The following is a 22,954-nucleotide window of genomic DNA, read 5'->3' as shown; positions in this document are numbered from 1 at the left end:
CCATTCCTCAATTTATACACTACTTCATCCCAAATATACCAAATATTTATAGTATTTTATACAAAGTTCTTAATGTTCTCAGTACAACACAAGAATACTTCTTGGATTTTTTTAAACGTGACCATTTCCGTCACCGCCGTCCTGGATTAAACTGCCGTTCTTCGTCCTTGTGTTGATTTGAAATGTGTATTTTATTTTGATTTAGGTTTTTAATCTGCTTTAATTCATCATTAGTTATCCATAATTTAACCCCCCCAGATTGAAGCACACATACTTTTGAAAGTTGTCCTTACACACATGCATTTTTAAATTTAGATTATTTCAATATTATATATACAGTGCTTTCTGATTGAGATTATTGAGCCTTGTTTTGCATGCGTTGGCAGCATTTAGTACGTTTCTGTGTCACAGAGCAGAAGAGTCTTAAACCAGTGGATACAGATTCAGATCCTGCTTTGCTGGATGAGGCAGATGTAATAGACGCCAGAGAAAGCTGCACTCGCTCCCTCCTCCTCCTCCTCCTCCTCCTCCTCTTCCTCCTCACCCCTCCAGAGACTCTGAGAGCTCATCGTTTGCCTCCTGCATGTTAATGATATCCTGTGTATAAATACAGGGGGCACAGAGCCATACAAAACCCAAGCCCTTTTCTTTGAAGCCCTTTGGATTAATTGACCCGCAGACCCCGCCGTGTGATATTCAGCTGTTTTTACAGGAAATCAGTAAAGAGAAGTGGTTTCTCTCTGGATGGAGATGGAGAAAAGAGTTTTGTTGCCTCTGTATCAGAGCTGAGACAGATAAGGCCGATCTCCGCTGCCATAAAGCAAGTTGAGGAGCTACATTTGGTTTTTATGTTCAAGGGTTTTTAAAGTGGAAATGAAATGCTCTCAGACGGCCCTTTTCTTTTTTACATTTGTTGTAAGCTGTGTTACAATGTGGCAACAAAAAAACAGAAATATTATTATTATTAAGGATCTACAGATACCGATATTATTCTGATACAGTCATTTATGATTTATGACACATCTATGAAGCTGTTAACGACACATTTGTGCGAGTCATTTCAGAGACATAATAATTCTCCAAATGTGTAACAAATATTAAGTTACAGTCTGTTCATAGTGAACCACACGATATATATTGGATTTGTTTGTATTGTATCGTATTTTACATTTTTATCTGTGATTTTGACCAGTATCTGACCGAATACCGTTTCCCATCCCGAGTTCTAATGATATTATTCACCTGAACACGTTCTGTCCCGTCAAAACAGTTTAGTAATTGTGTTTCAATTCTCCCATCGCACTCTCTAAAACATGCAAATGCACTTAACACTGTCTGCTGTGTGTAACACTATCATTTTATAGGGTTTTTTTAAAGATAAAGCTTTTTGTTTTTCTTCATCCTAAATTGTTAATACACTATTTTAACATGCAGTAAATTGTTTATAACTGCCAGATATTGAAAGTTATTCTGGAAAAATGGGCAAAATGGGCAAAATGTTCCATATAAAACACAGTCAGTGTGGCACAGGAAGTCAATAACCTTCCTCGTGCTTTTACTCGAGCGAAACACGTCGTTAACATGAAAGGAAAAGTGACTTAAACTGAAGGATTATTATCTGCATATTAGGAAGCGCAGGTCCTTTAGAGCTGAGGATTAGCCCCTCCCGTACAGTGAGCAGCGTTTGGGTGACAAGACGATGATTAGAAGGTGAGAGCGTTAGAGCCCCGGTTTGTGCTCAGGGACAATTTCTTTTCTCCCCTGAAATCTCTCGACCACAAACAGTAATTATACAGCAAAGCGCTGTGTGGCAGGCAGACGGGTCAGTCAAGCACAACTGGTACAAAATGAAGGATGGTGAGACAGTGGAAATGGGCCGTCCCAGAGGGGGTGAAGGAGAAATGTGTTCTACATCCAATCCTCCGTTGTTCGTGAAAATCTCCCCCGCGTTATTTAACACGGCAAATATAATCTCCCAGCATAAACATTTGTTTTACGACATTGCTTGATAAAAACACTGTGATCATCATCACACACCCTGGACAATTCGCCAGTCCATCACAGGGACACACACACACACACACACACACACATAGAGACAAACAACCATCCACTCTCACAATCACACCTACAGTATGGTCAATCTAGAGTGTCTAATCCCCTAATCCCTATATTGCATGTTTTTGGACTGTGGGAGGAAACTGGAGAACCCTTCTTCGTGCATTTTATATAATACCTCAAACAAGTAACTCAAATATGTTTAAGTAATGAACAATATAATGTTACTGAAAATATGCCCTGTTTTCTCCAGGACCATGAAATGCTCCATACCAACTTCCCTCCAATGTATTTAAAGAGATTTTGTGGTCTAGGATCACGTTGAGGAATTTAATTTCATCTACTCTCTAATTTCTATGTTTACATTATCAATACTTAGTTTTATTTATTTTTATATGTCTGTTAAGTTTTCCCAAACAACATTAAATTAGTTTTGTTTGAATCCTGGATCCTGGAGGGAAAGCCACGCAGAAAACATCAAACCCAGCACCTTCTTGCTGTGAGGCAACCAGTGGTAACCACTAAGCCACCGTATACCAGAAGTCAAGTCCAGTCAATCCAGTGAAAAAGAAAATGAATAATGACCAAATTATAAATTTGAACTCTTTTCTTAGGTCTTTCAAATGTCAACTTAGCTCCAAATGAATTGAATTGTCTATTAGAAGAAGAAGAAGAAGAGAAAAGAGTCCATCTCAGGACACCAGTTTCATTTTGAAGACGCATAGTTCCAGTAATAAATGATGGGATGGTGCTCGTATCCCGTCGGCCTGATTTAAGTGTGTTTGGTGCAGCGTTAAGTGAAGGAATAATGGAGACGGCACTCTGCAGTAACATGAGAGCAACGTCATTAGATGTGATTAACGTTATGGAGGCTTCTCTGATCTTCATGTCGTCTTTCTGCTCCACAGTTAAACTCCTCCTCTGCTCCGATTCCCCTCCCTCTCGCTTTGTTTCTTCCTCTGGCTTGGGTTGATTGATTAATGCTCAGATAGCATCCAGACGTGCGTACGGCCTTGACGAGATCGTGTGTGTCTATTTGCCTCAGTCTTTATATTTGAAAGCCCCTCAGGCTGAGACGGTTTAAAGTGATTATGCAGCAACGAGAGCCCTTGTGTTCACCAGCGTTATACACTTAACCCACTGATTCCTCACTTAAGTGTTGCAGCGTTAGAGTGTGGTGGAGCATAGAAAGGAAATGTGTGGTGTGTGTGAGCAATTAGATGTAAAAAAAAAAGAGAATCTTCCCGAGCTTCAGCATGTGGAAGAAGACTGTGTTGACTTTAGTAGAAGTTAAAGGAGAGTAAAAGTCTTAAAGTACCTGACATTTACTGTACTTAAGTATCAAAAGTCATTTTCTATGACATAAAATGTACTTAAGTAGTAAAAGTATGTAAACAAACTGAGCAGTTACAATTTTGAATAGTTTTCTTAACAATAAAAGCTTAATAATTGGTACAGGCGAACAACTTGAAACCACATTAAAAATAACCTTCTGTCATGAATGGTGACAAACTCTCTCTCTCTCAAACTCCCTGTGTCTGCTTGTATTTTTGAAACTTTTTGAAAGTGTGTGGAGTCTGTGGCGCTTCTAGACGTCACACTGTGTTTCAATTCAACTTGGAGACGAAATCTGCGGTTTAACTGCGCGAGTAAAAGTACACCTTTTATTTAGGAAACGTAGTGGAGTAAAAGTAAAGTACAGATATGTGAAATTTCACAACACTGCCCGTAAGAGATTGTTTAACAAATGATGTCTTCCTTGTTTGTTTGACAGGAAAGACCAGCACCTGCTGTCCTCGGTAAACTGCTGGTACCTGGTGCTGAACCAGACGAGGCGTGACAGCCGTGACCACGCCACGCTCGGTGACATCTACACCAACAATGTCATCCTCCGTCTGGCCCAGATCAGCGAGGATGTCATCCGCCTGTTTAAGAAGGTCAGTGAAACGTCTCTGTCCATGTCTCTGTCTCTGTCTCTGTCTCTGTCTTTGTCTCTGTCTCTGTCTTTGTAAACAGAATATCCAGCTTTGTTTGCTTGGAAATCTCTCGCTTTAACTCGTGGTCTCATTAGCTATGTTTCTTTTAAAAGTCCATCCATCTCTCCATTTTCTGCCGCTCTATCCTCCACATGAGGGTCGCTGTATGGCCGCGGTGTCAATGGCACAGTTTGATTACAAGTGGGCCGGACCAGTAAAATAATAGCAGAATAAAAAGATTTTAGAATTAATGAGGTATGTTTTTACAAAGCAAATTATGAACAAACCTCAAATTTCTTGAGAAAAACAAGTACAATTTCAACAATAATATGCCTTAGTTTAGTAATTCCTGACTCTGCTGGTCTATATGTGTCCTTGAGCAAGACACTTAACCCCATGTTTCAGCGTGTGAATGGGTGAATGGGTTAATGGGTGAAAACGGTAGCATAAAGCAGCTCATCAAGACTAGAAAAGCACTATATACTATATAAATACAGACCATAATACCAACTCTTCTTCCTCTGATTTGATTTGGTAGTAACGAGTAACAGAGTTACTTAGAGGAAACGTAGTGGAGTAAAAGTAAAAGTTGCTAGAAATACAAATAACAAAGTAAAGTCGAGTCAAAGAATTTGTCATGTTCATAAAATGGCTCAATCACACACAGACGAGAACTCGTATTGAAGCTTATATTTGACGTTAGTTTTATGAAGTAACATTGTGTGTTGTTATTGTAATGAGTAGGAACACAAATGTTGATAAGGAGTTACTTTGTGGACATAAACAAAAACCCGGCTCACCACAGATGATGACACAAATAAAGACAGACAGTCTGTAGCTGCTGATTCATGTTCTCGTTGCGTCGCTACTTCCTCTCTATTGTTATTATCGCAGTAATATTTGCTTGTTGCAAAGTCGGGGAATGTGTTTCTTCTGTTTTCCACTGCAGTGAACAGTAGAGGCTGGAGGGATGTTCCAGTCACGTGTCTGTAAATGTCATCCTCTTATTCACTGAGTCTGTTTCTGTTACATTCATTCATTCATTTACTGTACTTTTTCTTGCAATTGTCTGTGTTTATACTTCGAAATGTGCACAAAAAGGGGGTTGATGGAAACCATGAATCCGTCTATTTGCAAGGTAAACCTTTTATTTTTATTTTATTTAACAGTTGCAGCTGTTGGATCGTAAACAACATCTTTCTCTTCAGTCTGGCCTTGTTTGCGCTCAGAAATGTGATACCATGAGCTTTGTGTCATTCATTCATTTATTTCAATGATTCTACCACACCGCAATTATTCAAAACACACGTGTGCACAGTGAGAACATGCAAACTCCACACAGAAAGACCCTTGATTGAACCGGGATCTGAAGCAGTGACCTTCTTGCTGTGAGGCAACATTGCTATCCACTGCTTCGCCATGTGCTCAGCTCTGTATCAGTTAGGGCTATTGATTAATTGATTATGAATCTATTTTTATAATCAATTCATCGTTGTTATTTTTTTTTTTTCCAATGAATAAAACCAGTTTCTCAGATTTTTCAGCTTCTTAGATGTGATATTTTCTGCTTTCTTTGCTCCATCTGACAAAGAAATCATTCAAACTGAATCATTTTGATTTTGTGGAATTTGAGAACATCATCAGTTCCAGGTTTGATCAACATGTGTCAACCTTTTGTGACTAGATTAACTCGATTAACCGAGAAAACAGATGAATTGACTGTGAAAATAATGGTTAGTTGCAGCTGAGATGTGGAGTAAAGCCAGTTTCTCTGCCTCCAGTTCGGCTCACTGTCAGCAGACATGACTGAGGTCTTTTTCCAAACACCAGAATGCTGCTCCACTCGACTTGCATTCACATGAGCTACAGTTTGTCTTAAAGGTAGTGTTGGAGAAGAGTACATTTTGAATTCAAAAGTCCACGCCCCCTTCTTCAGACATCCCTGGGAAGCCACGCCTCCAGAGCACAGGAACGCGCAACCAACACGGATTCACACGCTCAAGCATTCACAAACTAACGGTCCAGTAGAACCAGAGCCACCATGTCATGTCCTCGCAGCCCTTTGTGGGCGTTCAGTTGTCGCCAGCGTTCAAACGCAGCACCGATGTTCACTCTGGTCTTGGATCGCTCTGCATCACCTATTTTCTCGGCAGTAGCTTTTCCCAAAAACACGTCTTTGGTTTGCGACCGACACCAGTTGTCGGCTCCTTTTCTGCCGTAACGTTGCTGCAAGTGTCTCGTTGGATTGGCTGAGCATGTGCGATTAGTGGTAGTTTGATGGATGCATCACGATCCACTGACTTCATGATGATTGGATGGTGTTTTTACTGACTGACATTTTTACAATTGTGTGACAATGCGTTCACTAATGAATTGATTACAATCGGGTTATCGAGGGTTTTAAGCAACACAGTGAAGGAATGCTCCAGATCTTGAGAGTCTGCCGGCGTGCAGTTTGTGTGACTGGGGCTGTTGTGACCGCTCTTACACTGTGTTGCATCACAGTCGTTCAGTCGCTAGTTCAGAATCCTCGCTGCTCCCACTGAGCCTCTGCAGTCACTGATGCATACAGATGCCATTCACCCACTGCTGGAGCCCGCTGAGTATTTCCCCCTCATTTTGCCACATCCAGTCCAGGGCTTGTTTGAGTAAGATTTACTCCCTGCTTTCCACATAAAAGCAAATACAACAAATCCCCGCTGCATCACTGCTAATATTTTCCTCTTCCTCGGGGTACAGTTCCTAATCCAGTTTAAGGTGAGGCACAAAACTTTTGTTTTATGAGTTTCTGTCAGAACAGTAGGAAGTTTGTTTTTCTCTTGCAGCAGAAAATAATGTGAACTTTTATGTGTTTATGTGTCGTGAACTCTGAGCTGTGTGTATTTACCCTGCCTGTGTTTACTGTTTGCTAAGTCTTTGTCTATTTGGGTGCAGTGAGGTTTGTTTTTGTCCTAGCTCCTCCTCCTCCTCCTCCTCCTCCTCCTCCTCCTCGGAGAGAGAGAAAATCATGCCTCCCATAATGACTCACATGTGACACAAGCATTGTGCATAATTGCTGAGTCACTGTGTCTCACAGTTTCACACACTGCAGGAAAATGAAGACAAAGACGCGTCAACAACAACAACTGGGACCATTTTTGAATAAATATCTAATTTGCGATTATTCTGATTCGCGATATTAGAGGGAATAGTCATTTTGTCATCATTTGAAAATTATTGTATGATGTTTGTGCAGATGTGTGTGAAACAAAGACATTCTCTTCAGTCTGTGGAATAAGATGATAAGATCGAGACAATAATTCATCTGAAATGATATTTTGGCTTTAAAAAATACTGCAGTAGGCGTATTGTACAGAAGCGTATTGTGTTCACCAAAAATATTTTTTTAAAAGGCTCTGTTTAAGTTTTTGTGGTCCGTTCCATTTGCAGTCTGTTTTCACGAGATTTCTTTATTGGGGTTCTGTTTTTACGAGATTTTTTTTCGGGGTCTGTTAACAACGTTTTTTTTTCTGAGTGAATAAGATAGCAGAGAGGCTTCCCATCTTGATCGCTGAATTAAAGTAGTAATAGTAAATAGTAAAAATCTATCACTGCTTACCTTCAAATAGATATTTCATAAAAGACCAGAGAATTCCTTTTCTGATATAAAGTTTTGAGGTCATGTAACATCAAAAATAATAATAATGCATTTCTGCAATTTCCATTTCCTCCCTTCATAATTTCTCGCATGATTCAGCAAAATCATTTGGACGTGAGAAGCTCGATCATATGAATGACGGATAAAGATTAAACATTAAGTCTTGTCCACGATCCAAGAGAGTCCTGTGAGAGTTTGAAGACGCAATAAGGAAGTAACACAGATCGATAATGATGTTTTAGTTTGTAATTGATTATAGATTCCTATTAGTTAATTGTTACAAAGCATGAGTGTAAGCATCAGCTCTTTCACTCTGATGTTGTTTTTCCTGCTTTTACAGTTATTACTCATAGGTCACAGCTTTCATGTGGCCGACTGCCGGACTTTCTTTTCCCCCCCCCCTCTGCACATTGAGCTGAACTGTAGTGTGTTTTCACATGACTCTCATTCATCATAGCAATCTGGTTTTGTGATAGGTTGTAGTTTGCGGCTGTTACAGTTTCTTACAGTTCTCCTCGCACAGCAATTACAATCAGTTCAATCAGGAAGTTCAAAGCAGTTGTTTCATGCTGCTGCTGCTGCTGCTGCTGCTGCTGCTGCTGCTGCTGCTGCTGTTTTTTAAAACCTCACATGGAAAAGTAAAAATCACACTGCAGTAGTTGCAGGTATTGTTGCCTCCACTTTTTTCTTATGTTTTTCTCATCTTTAACAAACGACACGGAACAAAGACGGTGTCAGTGTCCTGTTTGGCACTTCCTGTGTCTCATCACTTCCTTATGAACCAGCGTGTGTGTGAAAGTGTGTGTGTGAGAACGTGACTTGCTTTTGCTTGTTGATAAGATATCAACTTGTCGCAGATGAAACGTTTGCTTAAGTGCACTTTGCATTACCGTAATTACACTATTGGAAAGATTCCAACGGTTCCTGAAAGCTGAGAAGTTGCACGACAAAGTCAACATGTGGTTATTACGGTAATTGCACTTGTGCCGTTGCAGGAAGCCGGCGAATCAGCGTCTTTGTCACCAGAGAGGAAAGAGTTGTAAAAACGCCTGAATATATTTTCCATTTTTTTGGCCTGTTTTTGGACATTTAATAAAGACTGAAACAAATGTTATTTAAAATATATTTTATACTGTTCAAATTTCAAATTTAACACACAGAATCTGGTGTCCGTGTACAACTACGGTGTTTTTTCCAATTTTAAATTGTTAACTGCAAATAACTTCCAGATATTGAAAGTTATTATGGGAAAAATGGACATAAGCAGGAGATTTTCTGGCCCTTTTATGGTTAAATAATGTGGCTTACGTCTTAAAGGGATAAAGGGCCAGAAAATGTCCTGTAACTAAGTGCTTTTTCTCATTTTTCCAGAATAACTTTCACTATCTAGCCAACATGTGGTTATTATGATAATTTCACTCGTGCCATTGCAGGATCCCGGAGAATCAGCGTCTTTGTCACCAGAGAGGAGAGAGTTGGACATTCTTTGGGCCTGTTTGGATATTGAGCCAAAGACTCACCTAATTTTAAATATGTTTTATACTGTTTGTAAAATAAAACTTTGTTTTTCTTTCATTTTAAATTGTTAATACACTATTTTAACATGCAGTAAATTGTAAATAACTGCCAGATATTTAAATTAAAAACATATGGACATTTTCTGGCGTCTTTATGGTTAAAATAAGCTGTAAAAAAAAAGTCCACACGGACATTTCAAGTCCCTCCACATTATTTCAGTAAGTGAAAAGCCCAATTTGTAATAGATTATAATATCTACTGTTTAATCCACGTTAGAGTCACATATCCATTAAATCAGTAGCAGTAAAACAAAACAGTAAATGAAACAGTGGATTTAATGAGCTCAACCACAATTACTGTGTAACATTAAAGACAAATCAATAACACGTAAAATGCATTATCGTCACATTGTTGAGAGAAGCTCAACCAGCTTCCTGTTGCACAATGTATCTGCGTTGTTTTTATTCGACTACTTTCAGTCTCAGAGAAGGTGTTGCTTTGGTCGTTTGAATGTGTCACATCACCACAGTGAGACTTGAGATTTGTTTTCTCACCTCGAATAAATGCATGTTTCATTCCACCTCCGCCCTGAGATGTTCTTACATTCCACTCCCTCCACCCCAGGTGTGTGCCGTGATTCTGATCCTGGTGTTTTGGCGTAATTTCATTGACAAAATGGATGAAACTGGAGAGAAATAATGGCAATGCGTCATTATCAAGACGAGGCGAGGAAATGGTGATGGATGCGTGTTTGATGTGTTACTGATTTGTCTGCGGAGCAAAAATATCATCATCAACACAGTTGAGTGTTTCTCTCTGTTGGAGGATGTCACACCTTGTCTTCCCCCCCTCGATGCACATCACACATGAGGGAGGGTGAGAGCTAAAGTCTCAAGTAGGTCTTTCATACTTAATTGTGATTGTTCCACAACTTGTACCTTGTAGATAATAATGAGGTCTTTCTTTAAATACAAGAGAAAGTGATCTTTGTGTTTCATATTTGGCTGTAAAAGTTGGAGGGAAGTATGTGGTGATGGATTAAGTTTTTGAAACTTTAGATCAATAAAATTGTGAGAAATGAAGCAAACATCTTTCTGCATGGGGTTTGCATGTTCTCCACGTGTGTGCGTGGGTTTCTCTGGGTTCCCCGGCTTCCTCCCACAGTCCAAAAAACTTGCAATATGGGGATTAGGTAAATTGGACACTCTAAATTGACCGTGGGTGGTTGTTTGTCTCTATATAATGCCCTGTGATGGACTGGCGAACTGTCCAGGATGTGACTCCGCCTATCGGTCTCTCAGGTTTGCATGTTCTCCCTGTGCTTCTCCACGTTCTCCGCTTTCCTCCCACAGTCCAAAAAGATGCAGTGGTTAATTGGACGCTCTAAATTGCCCCGTCTCAAGGTGTGAGTGTAAGAGTGCGTGGTTTGTTTATCTATGTGTTGGCCCGGTGACAAACACCTCACCTTCTGCCCTGTGTCAGCTTGGATTGGCACCAGCAGCCCCACTGCCCTCATGTGGAGAATAAATCATGTGATAGACGTTGGCAGGGATTTTGCCCCACAGTCTGATCCGTTTACATGAAAACCTGTTTATGTTTTTATCAACCCGGAAACGTTGTTTTATTGCTGTTTTATTGATTTATCAGAACCAGTCTTTAAAATCTTTAACGGCCCTTTGGACTGGAGTAGAAAAAGGTTTAAGCTCTGGTGAGCTTTAAACCCTGGACTATGGAGACTACAGCCTGGTGGTGGTGCCACATAATAATAGTAAATAGGGTCTACCTGTTGCTAACAGGCCTCCCGACCTTTGCTGCTGATGGTCCAGAACGTGGCGGCGTGTCTGGTCTTCAATTAGCCTAAAAGGACCACATGTCACCCCTCTGTTCATTGAGCTCCACTAGCTACCTTTAGCCTACCACCTACTTGAATGCTCTTCTAAAGGCTTACGTTACCCCTCGTCTACTCCGTTCATCAAAGGATTGTCGTCTGTCGGTGCCAACACCCCGCACAAGACAATCCAGACTATTTTCATGTGTCGCACCACGCTGGTGGAATGACCTACCGAGTACCGACTGTCTTCAAGAAGCTTTTGAAGACCAAGCTCTTCTGTCCTAGCACTTAGCTTACACTTACCCCTCCTCCCTCTGCACTTGGATAAAAGCGTCTGCTAAATGCTTCAATGTAAATGTGTAACTGTAGGATTCATCCTGTGACGTCCGTGTACTCAAATCGCCGACCTTCCATCCAAGAGTTTTCCTCTGACTCGACAAAGTCACTGTGTCCGTGCACTTATGAGTGTCAGCGTTCTTGTCTCAGCAGGTTGCCGCTCACAGCTCGGGTGTTATTTGTCGTCTCACCACTGTTTTTTTTTCTTTTCAGAGCAAGGACATTGGGATCCAGATGCACGAGGAGCTGGTGAAAGTGACAAATGAACTCTATACTGTAAGTAACACGCAGATCAATCGCTCGCTTCTTATCTCAGCACAGGTCCCATCAAAGCACATTTTATGTCATATTCTTTCTTCTTTGTGTGACCGTGTGTGTGTGTTCATCAGATCTTTAATTTTACTTGACCCAACAGGAAGTGCCCTATAACTTCGCCATACGTTGACCGATCGCCTCGAAACTTTGCTTTGCCGTGTCAGTGGTTGTAATGTCTCTGTTACTGTGTTGTCATGTCCTTTTGCTTGACTTTGATTTATTGATACTCTGCAACACTCAGTTCCCATGTCACTCTTTCTGTATTCATGCTTCTTGTAGCTGCTTCATATGTTTTAATACAGTATATATATAAAAAAAACTAGATGTTTTCTGGTGCTCAGCCGAGTGGTGTAGCTCCAGCTCCAAACATCCTACACAATTAATATTATATATATTACATTTGGATTAAACTTTTCTCTTACACTTTACACCATGAGTGTCTGACTCATTTTAGTTTGGGGTCACATACAACGCAGTTTTATCTCAAATGGGCTGGACCAATAAAATAATAGCATAATAACCTGTAAACAGGTTTTGTTTTGCATCTATTGAAGCATCTTTTTTTTTTTTTACAAAAGTATTATGAACAATGTAGTTTTTCACATATATGACCAGACTGTAATCGTAATGTGAAATATGAAACAAAGCAGGGCCAGATTGGGCCCTTGAGTGGGCCAGTTCTGGCCCTTTGGCCGTACGTTTGACACCCTGCATACGTAGAATGATCTTACGTCAGTCATGATGTTAAGTATTTCTAATAAATAGTTGTCACAGAAGGTTGTTGTCACCTTTGAACTAGTATCTGTAACTAAATACAGTATAATAACAGGTTGGGCTAAAAACATGAATCAATTAATTAACTATTTTGATCATCGAGTCATCGCTTTGAGTTAGTTTTCTAATTTTCCAGCTTTTCCAGTCATTATTCTCTGCTTTCTTTGCTCCATTTAACAGAGAAATCATTAAAACTGAATCGTTTTAGTTTGTGGACAAAAACAATATCATTTCCAGGTTTAAAAAACACACTAATCAATATTTTTACAACATTTCTATGACATTTCATGGACCGAGCGATTACCAATCGTCAGACTATTCGATGATAAACTCTGCTCTGACGATGGATGAGCACATTACGTCAGGGATAAAGACAGACTGTGTCGCTGCTGCACTGTTACTCTCAAGTCCCTGAGTCCCTGAGTTCTTTATTGAGGGGGGGAGGATTTAGTTCCCCAAAAACTGGATGAGCTCCAGGCAACTTGAGCAGATCAGCAGTCTTCTTTCCCCCTGAGGTGAAACAGAAGAGACGGCAGCACTGACTTCTATGACTTATTCATCTGTGCAACGTGATGATGAGAGTCAAACGACCAAAGGGCAGTTTTTGGCAGCTTCCTTTGATCCTTCCATCTGTACGTTTGGATACTGTGTGATGTTGAGCATGTGCTTATCAAAGGAAACGATGTTACATCCATTTGTAATTTCAAAGATCTGACATTAGATTTTTTCCAGAGACACTTTGATTATTTTGTATTTCTTCATACTTTGCTTCACCTTCTCTCCTCCCTCTCTCTCTCTCTCTCTCTCACTCTCTCTCTGACGGTGGATACTGCTGCATCATAAATCTCTAAAGGTTCCTCTTCTCATACTTGACTTGGCCTCGGCGAAAGATTAAAAATCCAGATGCTGACGTGTGTGTGCATACCTCGAGTTTTCACTCTGTGTGTGACGGACTGTGGGAAATGTGTGAAACTTTACAGAAGCTGGAAAGTCAAGTCTGTTGCATGAATAACTGAAATAGACTGCGTCATCTTTCAGGGGGTTAACGTCCCTAAAAACTCTTGAAACTTTGAGGTCAGGTCTGGCAAAAATGCGATATTGGCATAATGCCCGGACCCGTGTGTTGCTTAAGGGCTCTGTAGCACCCCCTAAGGTGAAGAGAGGCAAAATTGAAACTTGGTGGGAAGACGTAACAGCCCAAGACGAACAAAAAAGTCAATCCATGGCCTCAACTCAACAGGAAGTCGGCCATTTTGAATTTAGGATATTTGCACCCTTCATAAATGAGCAAATGAGTGTGTAGTAAAAAAAATGTGCCTATTTTTACTAGACAAATGAGAGGTGAAAAGTTGTCAAAAGGTTTTGCAGATTTAAAACGTCATTTTGGCGAATTACGACCATTTGCCACGAAACAGGAAGTGACCTATAACTTTGGCATACATACGAGTTCCACCAAATTTCCCGAAACTTGGTGGGAAGATGTTATAGCCCAAGGCAAACAAAAAAGATGATTGTAACCATGGCCTCAACTCAACAGGAAGTCGTCCATTTTGAATTTTTGGGGTCCATTTTTGGCGATTGGAACGCTACGTAAATGAGCGAACTCATCCTAGAGACCGATCATGAACACGTCTAATTCAAAACAAATTTGGCTGCAATACTATTCCGTGGCTTTGCACCTCTTGATGTCGCGTGAGGCAGCGGTCTGTGACTGCATTCTCTGTCATTCCTGCTGCCTTTGATCACACAGAATAAAGTTGAAACTGTAGCATGGATGATTTTCCGCTGGCTGCCAAGTCAACACTTTTTGTTGAGAGAGAAAACTATGAAATCCCATTTGAAATCCCTGACTGCTCAGAGACATGAAAAGACTGTAAGATGCGGCTGTTATTTGGATATCGTTGAGTAAGTATGACGACGCATGTGAAAGAGTGAAAGTAAAAGAATCAGTCACTTCCTGATGTAGCTCACAGCGTCACGACTCTTTTGAAATTCCGTTTTCTCTGCTTCGGTCCGTGTTAATTTCCTGCTACATCGATTTAATATCCCCACCGGGATCAATAAAGCTTAAGCTTATCTTATCTCTTTGATCAGCCACCTTGTGTCTGCTGCTTTCTGTGCCTCAGTCTTGTACTTAATTCATTTTTTGTTGTCATCACTGATCCTGAGGCCCTCAGACGAAGATACGGTCGTTCATTCATTCATTCATTGTTGATATGTGTTCATGTTCAAGAAACGGCAAAACATCTTGAATATGTTGATGATTTTTTTCCTTTTTGACCTTGTCCCCAGTTTCCCAGTGAGCAAAACTATATTGATAATCAATTATTCAGGTTTTTCTGTGTGTAAATAATTAAGATACAATATTTTTCAGCATCTTAAATGTGACTATTTTCTATATTATTTTGCTCCATATCACAAATAAATCATTAAAAATTGAATCATTTAGGTTTCGGAACAAAACAAGACTCTTGAGGACAAAATTATTAAAATGTTTCTACATTTCCTGACATTTTTTTTGGAACGAACAGCTCATCGTTTAATTGAAATAATGTACAGAAAAACACTCGTGAAAATACTCGTTAGCAGCAGCAGCAAGTACAGAAAACTGAGAAGTCATTTTTAACCCTTTAACACCTCAAAATGTCCGTCTGGACCATAAAAGGGCCAGAGAATTACCCGTGAGTAAGCGTTTTTGCCCATTTTTTAATCTGGCAGTTATTTACAATTTTCCGCATGTTAAAACAGTGTATTGAAAATTTAAAATGAAGGAAAAACAAAAAGTTTTATTTGGAACACCACACTTTTTTGTCTCAATGTCCAAAAACAGGCCAAAAAATGGAAACTACTGTATCTACAGGCACTTTTCCAACTCTGTCTCTGGTGACAAAGACACTGATTCTCTGGCAACAACAGTGATACTCTCGGTGTTAATGGGTTAAGAGAGTTGGAAAAACGCCTGTACATAGTTTCCATTTTTTGATCGTTTTCGGACATTGATACAAAAAAAAGACTCAAACAAATTTTATTTTAAATATGTTTTATACTGTTCAAATTTCAAATCCGATGTTCAGGTACAACTACAGTGTCTTTTCTCTGTGTCCATTGTTAACACACTATGTTAACATGCAGTCAATTGTAAATAACTGCCAGATATTGAAAGCTTGAAAGGAAAAATGGGTAAAATGACTGCAGATTTCTTCTGATAGCTAAAAACTGGATGCAGTTCTTGTTTGAAAAACAACATTTACAAAAATGCAAACTTCATAGTTATGGTGTCGCTGTAGAATCTCTGCTGTGGAGTCAAACAGCCTCAGGCCTGATATCACAGGACTGAACAGCACCACACAGACCTCCTGTAGCTGAAGCTCAGTATTCTGCAAACAAACCACTGAAGGCTTTTTTGCTGGTTGGTTCAAAGTTTGGCGAGAAACGAGAGAAATGTAAAGACAGTGTGTGGCTGCCTGGGGATGAACAAGTCGAGTGTTGGCCTAGTTTCTGTCTTTGTGTTGCACCTACATCAACATCAGCTCTGACACTCTGAGAATAGACTTGTGTCCTTTACTCTGGACTTTGCCTTGAAGCTCTTTGTTGCTGTTTGTCACTCTGTTGTCCTTGTTGTTCCTGTACTGCCTGAGAGGAGCTGCACAGAGCAGAGATACAATAAATAGAGCCTCCTCAAAGGGGCACAACCAGTAAATATTATTATTGCCGTGTTTGAGGTCAGTGGGAGACTTGAGTTGTGTGAGTGACCAAATGGCGAATGTGACCTTTGATGGGCGTAGATTAAAAGAAACCTCCGACTGAGCATCATTTACTTTATGACAGGAAACAAATAAATCAGTGTTTATGCTGAGTGTGGAACATCCTGAGGTGTTCATAGTAAAAAACGAGAACGAGAACGAGTGCTTGTTTGAAGATGCAGCTCACATCTGGACTCTGCTTTAACGAGGCCGAAGAAGGTTTGAAGGTAGGGTAGGAGATCCTGGAAGAACAGTTAGACATTTTTAATTCCCATTTCTTCAGACTTCCCTCCGAAGCTCCGCCTCCAGAGCACAGGAACACGCAATGCACATGGATTCACGAGCACCGCGCAGCATCGGTAACTTTCACTACTTTTCAATGACGCTAAGTTTTTTGGATTCTTATTGGCCAAATTTTATTTTACTTTCAAAGTAAAATAGAACGTTTTCTCTTTCGTAGCACTTTCTCAAACTATGGCACTCGAACACTTATTGTACCTGAATAGTTATGTCATATATTTTAACCCTTTAATGCAGAGTGTATCGCAGAATTCAAAAGTCCAACCACCTTTCTTTAGACTTCCGTCCGATGCTACGTCCGTGCTTTTCGGTGACGCTAACTTTTTTGGATACTTGTTCAACGTGTTGAAAAACCAAAAAATACTCTCAAAAGATCACAAACACATAAAGTGAACCCACCGGTCCAGTAGAAACAGAGCCACCATGAGGGTTTCAGTTGTTAGCCTTTTTCTTGGCAGGAGCTTTTCCCAAAAACGCGTCTTTCTCCCATTGGCGAACCAGCACCTGTTGTTGGCTAACCCTTTTCTGCCATAACGCGTTGGATTTAGCAAAGCTAGCATAAGCTCTGGCCTTGTCTTCTGGGCGCGATTAGTCCACAAAGAGGGGCACTCCACATCTGGAGTCAAATAACATAATATGAGCTGGGCTAATGGAGGTGACACGTGACCAAGGTCGATTTTTCTTTTGTCCAAGTCCGTCCCTGGCCATAAATAATAGATTATTAAACCGAAGCTGCGGGCCGCACAACATCACACGGGCCCGGACTTTGGACATGCCTGAATTCATTGGTTACAATCGGGGTGTGAAGAGGATTTTAAGCAATAACAAAAACAGTAAAAACATGCTTCATACCTTTAAGGGGCGTGGCTCTGTAAATGTAGAAAAAGATGTTGTCAAAATGAACGAGGCTGGATTTGATGAGAAGTTTCTCTTGAAATGATTTCAAGGCCAGAAAAGCCAGAGTGAGAAGGGGATAAAGAGCTGAGGATTTTCACAGCTAAGACTTTAACCACACTCGACCCTGAACCCTCCCCTGGTTCCACTTCAAGTGTTCCACATGTAGCGACATCTGTGTTACCACTGTATTGACGGCCCAAATTGATCCTGCAGACCACCGTGAAAACACCCGACTCAAAGCAGACTTTGGAAAGAGAGCGAGAGACAGAGAGAGATCATAGTGGAATCCACCAAAGATGTCGTCTTTCCTTCTTTCAGCTTATTTTTTGAGTTAATGTCTCAGAGGAAACAGTGTATGAGGGCATGAGTGTGTATGTGGACTCTTTAACACCGAGCGTATCGCAGACGACGCATTTGCACGCAGACATTTACCATAATTATAATTTAGTAGTTTAGCAAACTGTTGCCTGACTTTTCTTTACACTCTGAGCTTCTTAAAGAATAAATATGATATATATTGATAAAATAAATAAAGCTATTGTCTCATTTGTGCCCGAGTCGGTCACTGGTTAATCTGACAGTAATCTGTTTGTCGCACGTCTCCCGCAGGTGATGAAAACGTACCACATGTACCACACCGAGAGCATCAGTGCGGAGAGCAAGCTGAAGGACGCAGAGAAGCAGGAGGAGAAGCAGTTCAGCAAGTCGGGAGACCTCAACGTCAACCTCCTGCGTCACGAGGACCGACAGCCGAGACGAAGCACCGTCAGGAAGATTGAGAAGATGAAGGAGAAGGTGAGCGGAGAGAGAGAGGAGTCTGAATTATAATGTTTATAATGTTTCCTTTTTATAAACTCCTGTTCATCTGGAGCACACGTTCACATCTTATGCAAATCTCCAGCTTGTGCAGAGTCTCCGAGCACGCTGAACTCGTATGAATGAATTTTTTATTCTGGATCTGCACGTCTGAACGTCTTCATGCAAATGAAACCACCCTCCATTATCTCTCGGGTGCAGGAAATCAAAAAGGGTTGCGCGGGCGACAGGCAGGTATATCCTCAGAGATGCTGCTCGGCTTTTCAGAGTATTTATAACAATATTCCTCTTTGCTAAGCCTTCATTTCATTACTGTGCCTGCAAACAGGTGGTAAGAGGAAAGAAAGAGGAAAAACTCTGCTTTCTGCCAGCCCGTCTGACGTGTGCATCGCTATGGTGACATGAAATGTTAAATACAGTGTATATAGACTCTCTGTCTATGGTGAAATGTACATATAATGAGAATAACTGTGCTTTTGTTGCTTTATGTAACATAATCACTGTGTTTGGTCCTTTCAATTGAATCAGTTTGTGATATTTCTGTTTAAAGTGAAGTCGTTTTATTCTTTGAATACAATTATTTTATTACTACATACAGTGTCCAAATAAGGCTGCACACTTATCCAGCCATGTTTGTTCAACTTTAATCACTCAAAACAGAAAGACATTCAAATAACACAAATATCCACTCTTTGGACTTTCACTTTAGATTTTTATATTATCTGAAAAAATAATATCTATAGCCCTCACAATACTGTAATAAACACAATTTATCATTTATTTACGACCAAATGAATTGATTTCATCCGTCAACATTTAACCTTCCGTAATTTGATTTATTTAACCTTTATTTTAGCAAAACATTAAGAACAAATTCTTCTTTACAATGTTGGTCTGGAAGAGCGAGAAAACACAAGATACAAACGTCAAACACATTAAAACACACATGTAAATGAAGTTTGTCGTGAGCTGGACCAGTAAAATAATAGCATACAGTTTTAACCAATAAACAATGTTTGTTTTACATTAATGTTTACAAAACATATTATAAAAAAACGGATATTAATATAAAAGAGAAAAATAAAGAAACTGAAAAAATATAGTTTCACAAATTCATCCTGTGGGCCGGACTGATCTCACGGTGTTCTCGCTCCTCTTTCAAATAACATAAAAAATATACAACTTAAAACAACTTGAGCATTAAGCAAATGAACCATACAGTATGATGTTAATTTATGATCTTTAGAGTTTTATTTCTGGATGTTATTCTTGGTGCAAAGCTCACACTGTTGTCTTCTGCTGGTGGAGGTTTGATATTTAAGTTAAAGGAAAACACGTGTAAATAAGCTACTCTGCCCTGCAGCCTCCGCTACTTAAAGCCGCTGAGGGACGGAAAAATAAAAACTAAATACAAGTCTGACTGTGTCACCTCAGCATCCAGAGGAGACTCGTCGTTCCTCCTTCCCTGCAATCTCTCCTCATCCCTTATTCCCTGAGCTGCATTTGCCTGAGCACACACTTAAATCCTCCCCACTGCTTCATCTCTTCAGCACTTAGGCTTTTTTATTTATTTTTCCTCCATTCATCTGCCTTGTCTCCTCTCCTCTCCTCTCCTCTCCTCTCCTCTCCTCTCCTCTCCTCTCCTCTCCTCTTCTCTCCTCTCTCCTCCCCAGAGACAAGCCAAGTACTCGGAGAATAAGCTGAAATGCACAAAAGCCCGGAACGACTATTTGTTGAACCTGGCAGCGACAAACGCCGTGGTGGCAAAATATTACATCCACGACGTCTCTGATATGATCGATGTAAGTATGTGCCACGCACACATGCACACACACACACACACACACGTGCACACACACACGTGCTGGTGATGTACATACATCTCTGTCTCTTGTTACTTTTGTCGCCATCTGTCTCATTCAGTCTCGCTCTGTTGGCCGTTTGTTTCCAAGCTGCTGTGTTGCCCGATGAATGTGTTTACCATTATCCATTATTAATGTCTGATGAACTTCACACTGAGTGACGACTGCTGATGTGACTTAATGAGTTAAAAGGTTTGTGCTCTCGGAGAAATTCCAACGGTCTCTGAAAGCAGAGAAGTTGCGCGTCAAAGCGTCACCATGTGGTTATTACGGTAATTTCACTCGCGCTGTTGTAGGAAGCCAGCGAATCAGCATCTTTGTTAGCAGAGAGGACAGAGTTGGAAAAACACCTGTATATACAGCAAGTTTTGGCCTGTTTTTGCACATTGAGACAAAAAACTCAAACAAATGTTACTTAAAATATGTTTTATGCTGTTCAAATTTCAGTTTTAACATGCAAAGTCTGGTGCTCATGTATACCTACAGTGCCTTTTCTTAATTTTAAATTCTAAATAACTGTAAATAACTGCGGGATAAGCAGAGTTATGTTGGGAAAATGGACAAAAGCACTTCAATTTTAGTCACAGGACATTTTCTGGGCCCTTTTATGGTTAAAATAAACAAAAACAGACATTTTGAGGCTTAAGTGTTAAAGGGTTAACCAGAAAATGTCCTGTAACTGAAATGTAAGCGCTTTTGCCCATTTTCCCAGAATACCTTTCTGGGAAACATAACAATAACAATTTACTGTGTAAATAATGGTGTATTAACAATTCAAAATTAAGAATAACAAAAATGTTCTCAATTTTTGAGAAAAGACACTGTAGTTGTACATGCACACCAGATGTTGTGTGTTAAATTTGAACTTTGAACAGTATAAAACATATTTCAAATAACATTTGTTTGAGTTTTTGTCTAAATGTCCAAAAACAGGCCAAAAAACTGGCAAAAAAATGAAAAATGTCCGGAAATTGTTGGAAGGCTGAGCCCCAGAGTGTGCTGTGTGCTGTGTGCTGTGTGCTGTGTGCTGTGCACCCATTGTAAATCTCAAGGTCTGATGTGATGTGATTTCTGATTTGAAACAATCACAGATAACATATGATGAGGTCTGACATATCACCAGGTCTGATGCGGTCGCAGAAATCTGGGGGCATATGAAGGCCCTCAAAAACACAATTTACTTTTGGGAATAACAAGAAGAACTCGAACTCCTTGCATTTCAATAGAAACTCGTTTTAACATCATATGAGCACAGTCTCACTCCTAATGTGTGCTCAACTAGAAAGAGCATATATGTATATATATATATACATACATATACAGTATATATATGTATGTATATACATATATATACTGTATACTGCTGCTGCTGCTGCTGCTGATATGAATACACTCTGTCAGTTTGTTTGTTCATTTACTCCCGTTGGTCTTTTGTCTGCACAGCCACGTTGACGGAGTCGTGCAATCAGGCTCGTGCACTAAAATAGAGCGACTCCTTCCCTTGGTGCTAAAGAGCACTAAATAGCATTTACTTAGTGATTGACTGAGGTGTCAGGTGCCCGGAGCCTCTCTCTGTCTCTAAACTTCCTCACCACCATCACCACCATCGTCTGCTTAATGAGGTTACTTCATACAGCTCGGTGTGATAAGGCGCCCTCATTATCCCTCGTGTCCCACTGTGCTCGCTCCTGTAATTCTCTGAACGCCACGACTACTTTTGAAAGGATCTTATTTTCAGGGAGGATTTAGTCCACGGAATAGATGTGAACATGAAAGAATCTGCTCAAACTAACAGACTTTTCAACTTTGTGCTGACGTTCACTGTCCATTTATTTATGTTATAAAGCAGATTAACAGCAGCTGAAAATCATTCTGACCCACAGTGGTTTCACTTCCTATTCTATGTACTTTTATTATGTAGTTTTAGGTCGAGGTTTTTCCGATTATTATTTATTAATCAGCCAATTATAACAACTTACTCATTTATGTTCTCAGAAACCTCATTTAATCTCATTAAAACCAAAAGTTGAGTTTCTTTTTTTGTTTTTTCATGTCATTTAATATTTGGTTTGTACGTTATACTACTATATTACTATATACTATACTATATACTATACTACTATATTACTATATACTATACTATACTACTATATTACTATATACTATACTATATACTATACTACTATATTATTATATTTGTTGATATTATCTGTTATCATCGTAGTTATTTTTATCAGATGGAAGAAAAAAGAAAATCTGTTTTGAAAAAGCATTGAAAAAAAAGACATTTTACTGGATTTTTTGCTGATTTTCATTTGTGCCCCTCGTTCTCCACCTTCACCAAGTCTTTCATTGTTTATTCGTTTATTTAAAATCTTCTGACCTCCACAGTGCTGTGACCTTGGCTACCACGCCAGCCTGGCTCGCACCTTCAGGACGTATCTATCTGCCGAATACAACTTGGAGACATCGCGCCACGAGGGGCTGGACATCATCGAGAACGCCGTGGACAACCTGGACTCCCGCAGCGACAAGCACAAGATCATGGACATGCACAACCAGGTGTTCTGCCCTCCGATGCGCTTCGAATACCTGCCGCACATGGGAGACGAGGTGAGATGAGTTCACGGCTCTCGTGACAGTTTTTGTGTCCGTTTCTGCTGACTCAGCTGTTTCCGCTGGGTTCACTTTGACTCCTCCTCCCATGTGTCCTCCTCCTGCTCAGGTGTGCCAGGTGAGCGCCCAGCAGCCTGTGCAGACTGAACTCCTGATGCGCTACCACCAACTGCAGTCCCGCTTAACCACCCTGAAGATTGAAAATGAGGAGGTGAGGATTTATCATGTCAATTTTTACACTATATAGTAACTTCGCCTTGGCTCGACTCTACACA

At 40.2% G+C, this 22,954-nt stretch overlaps 1 protein-coding gene across 2 annotated transcripts in view; it reads left to right on the top strand.

The window, feature by feature from the left end:
• srgap3 (SLIT-ROBO Rho GTPase activating protein 3) overlaps positions 1-22,954 on the top strand; it is a 67,794-nt gene that overhangs the window by 28,622 nt on the left and 16,218 nt on the right. For both annotated transcript variants that reach the window (XM_058632067.1, XM_058632066.1), the window contains exons 3-8: positions 3,833-3,995; positions 11,570-11,632; positions 17,995-18,180; positions 19,875-20,003; positions 22,455-22,676; positions 22,789-22,890. In XM_058632067.1, the coding sequence (XP_058488050.1) occupies positions 3,833-3,995; positions 11,570-11,632; positions 17,995-18,180; positions 19,875-20,003; positions 22,455-22,676; positions 22,789-22,890 (865 nt within the window). The remainder of the gene's footprint in view (positions 1-3,832; positions 3,996-11,569; positions 11,633-17,994; positions 18,181-19,874; positions 20,004-22,454; positions 22,677-22,788; positions 22,891-22,954) is intronic.

Source organism: Solea solea, chromosome 6 (genome assembly GCF_958295425.1).
Source record: "Solea solea chromosome 6, fSolSol10.1, whole genome shotgun sequence".
Lineage (NCBI taxonomy): Eukaryota > Metazoa > Chordata > Actinopteri > Pleuronectiformes > Soleidae > Solea > Solea solea.
Note: the sequence above shows the minus strand (reverse complement) of the source record. Positions and strands in the feature narration are given on the sequence as shown.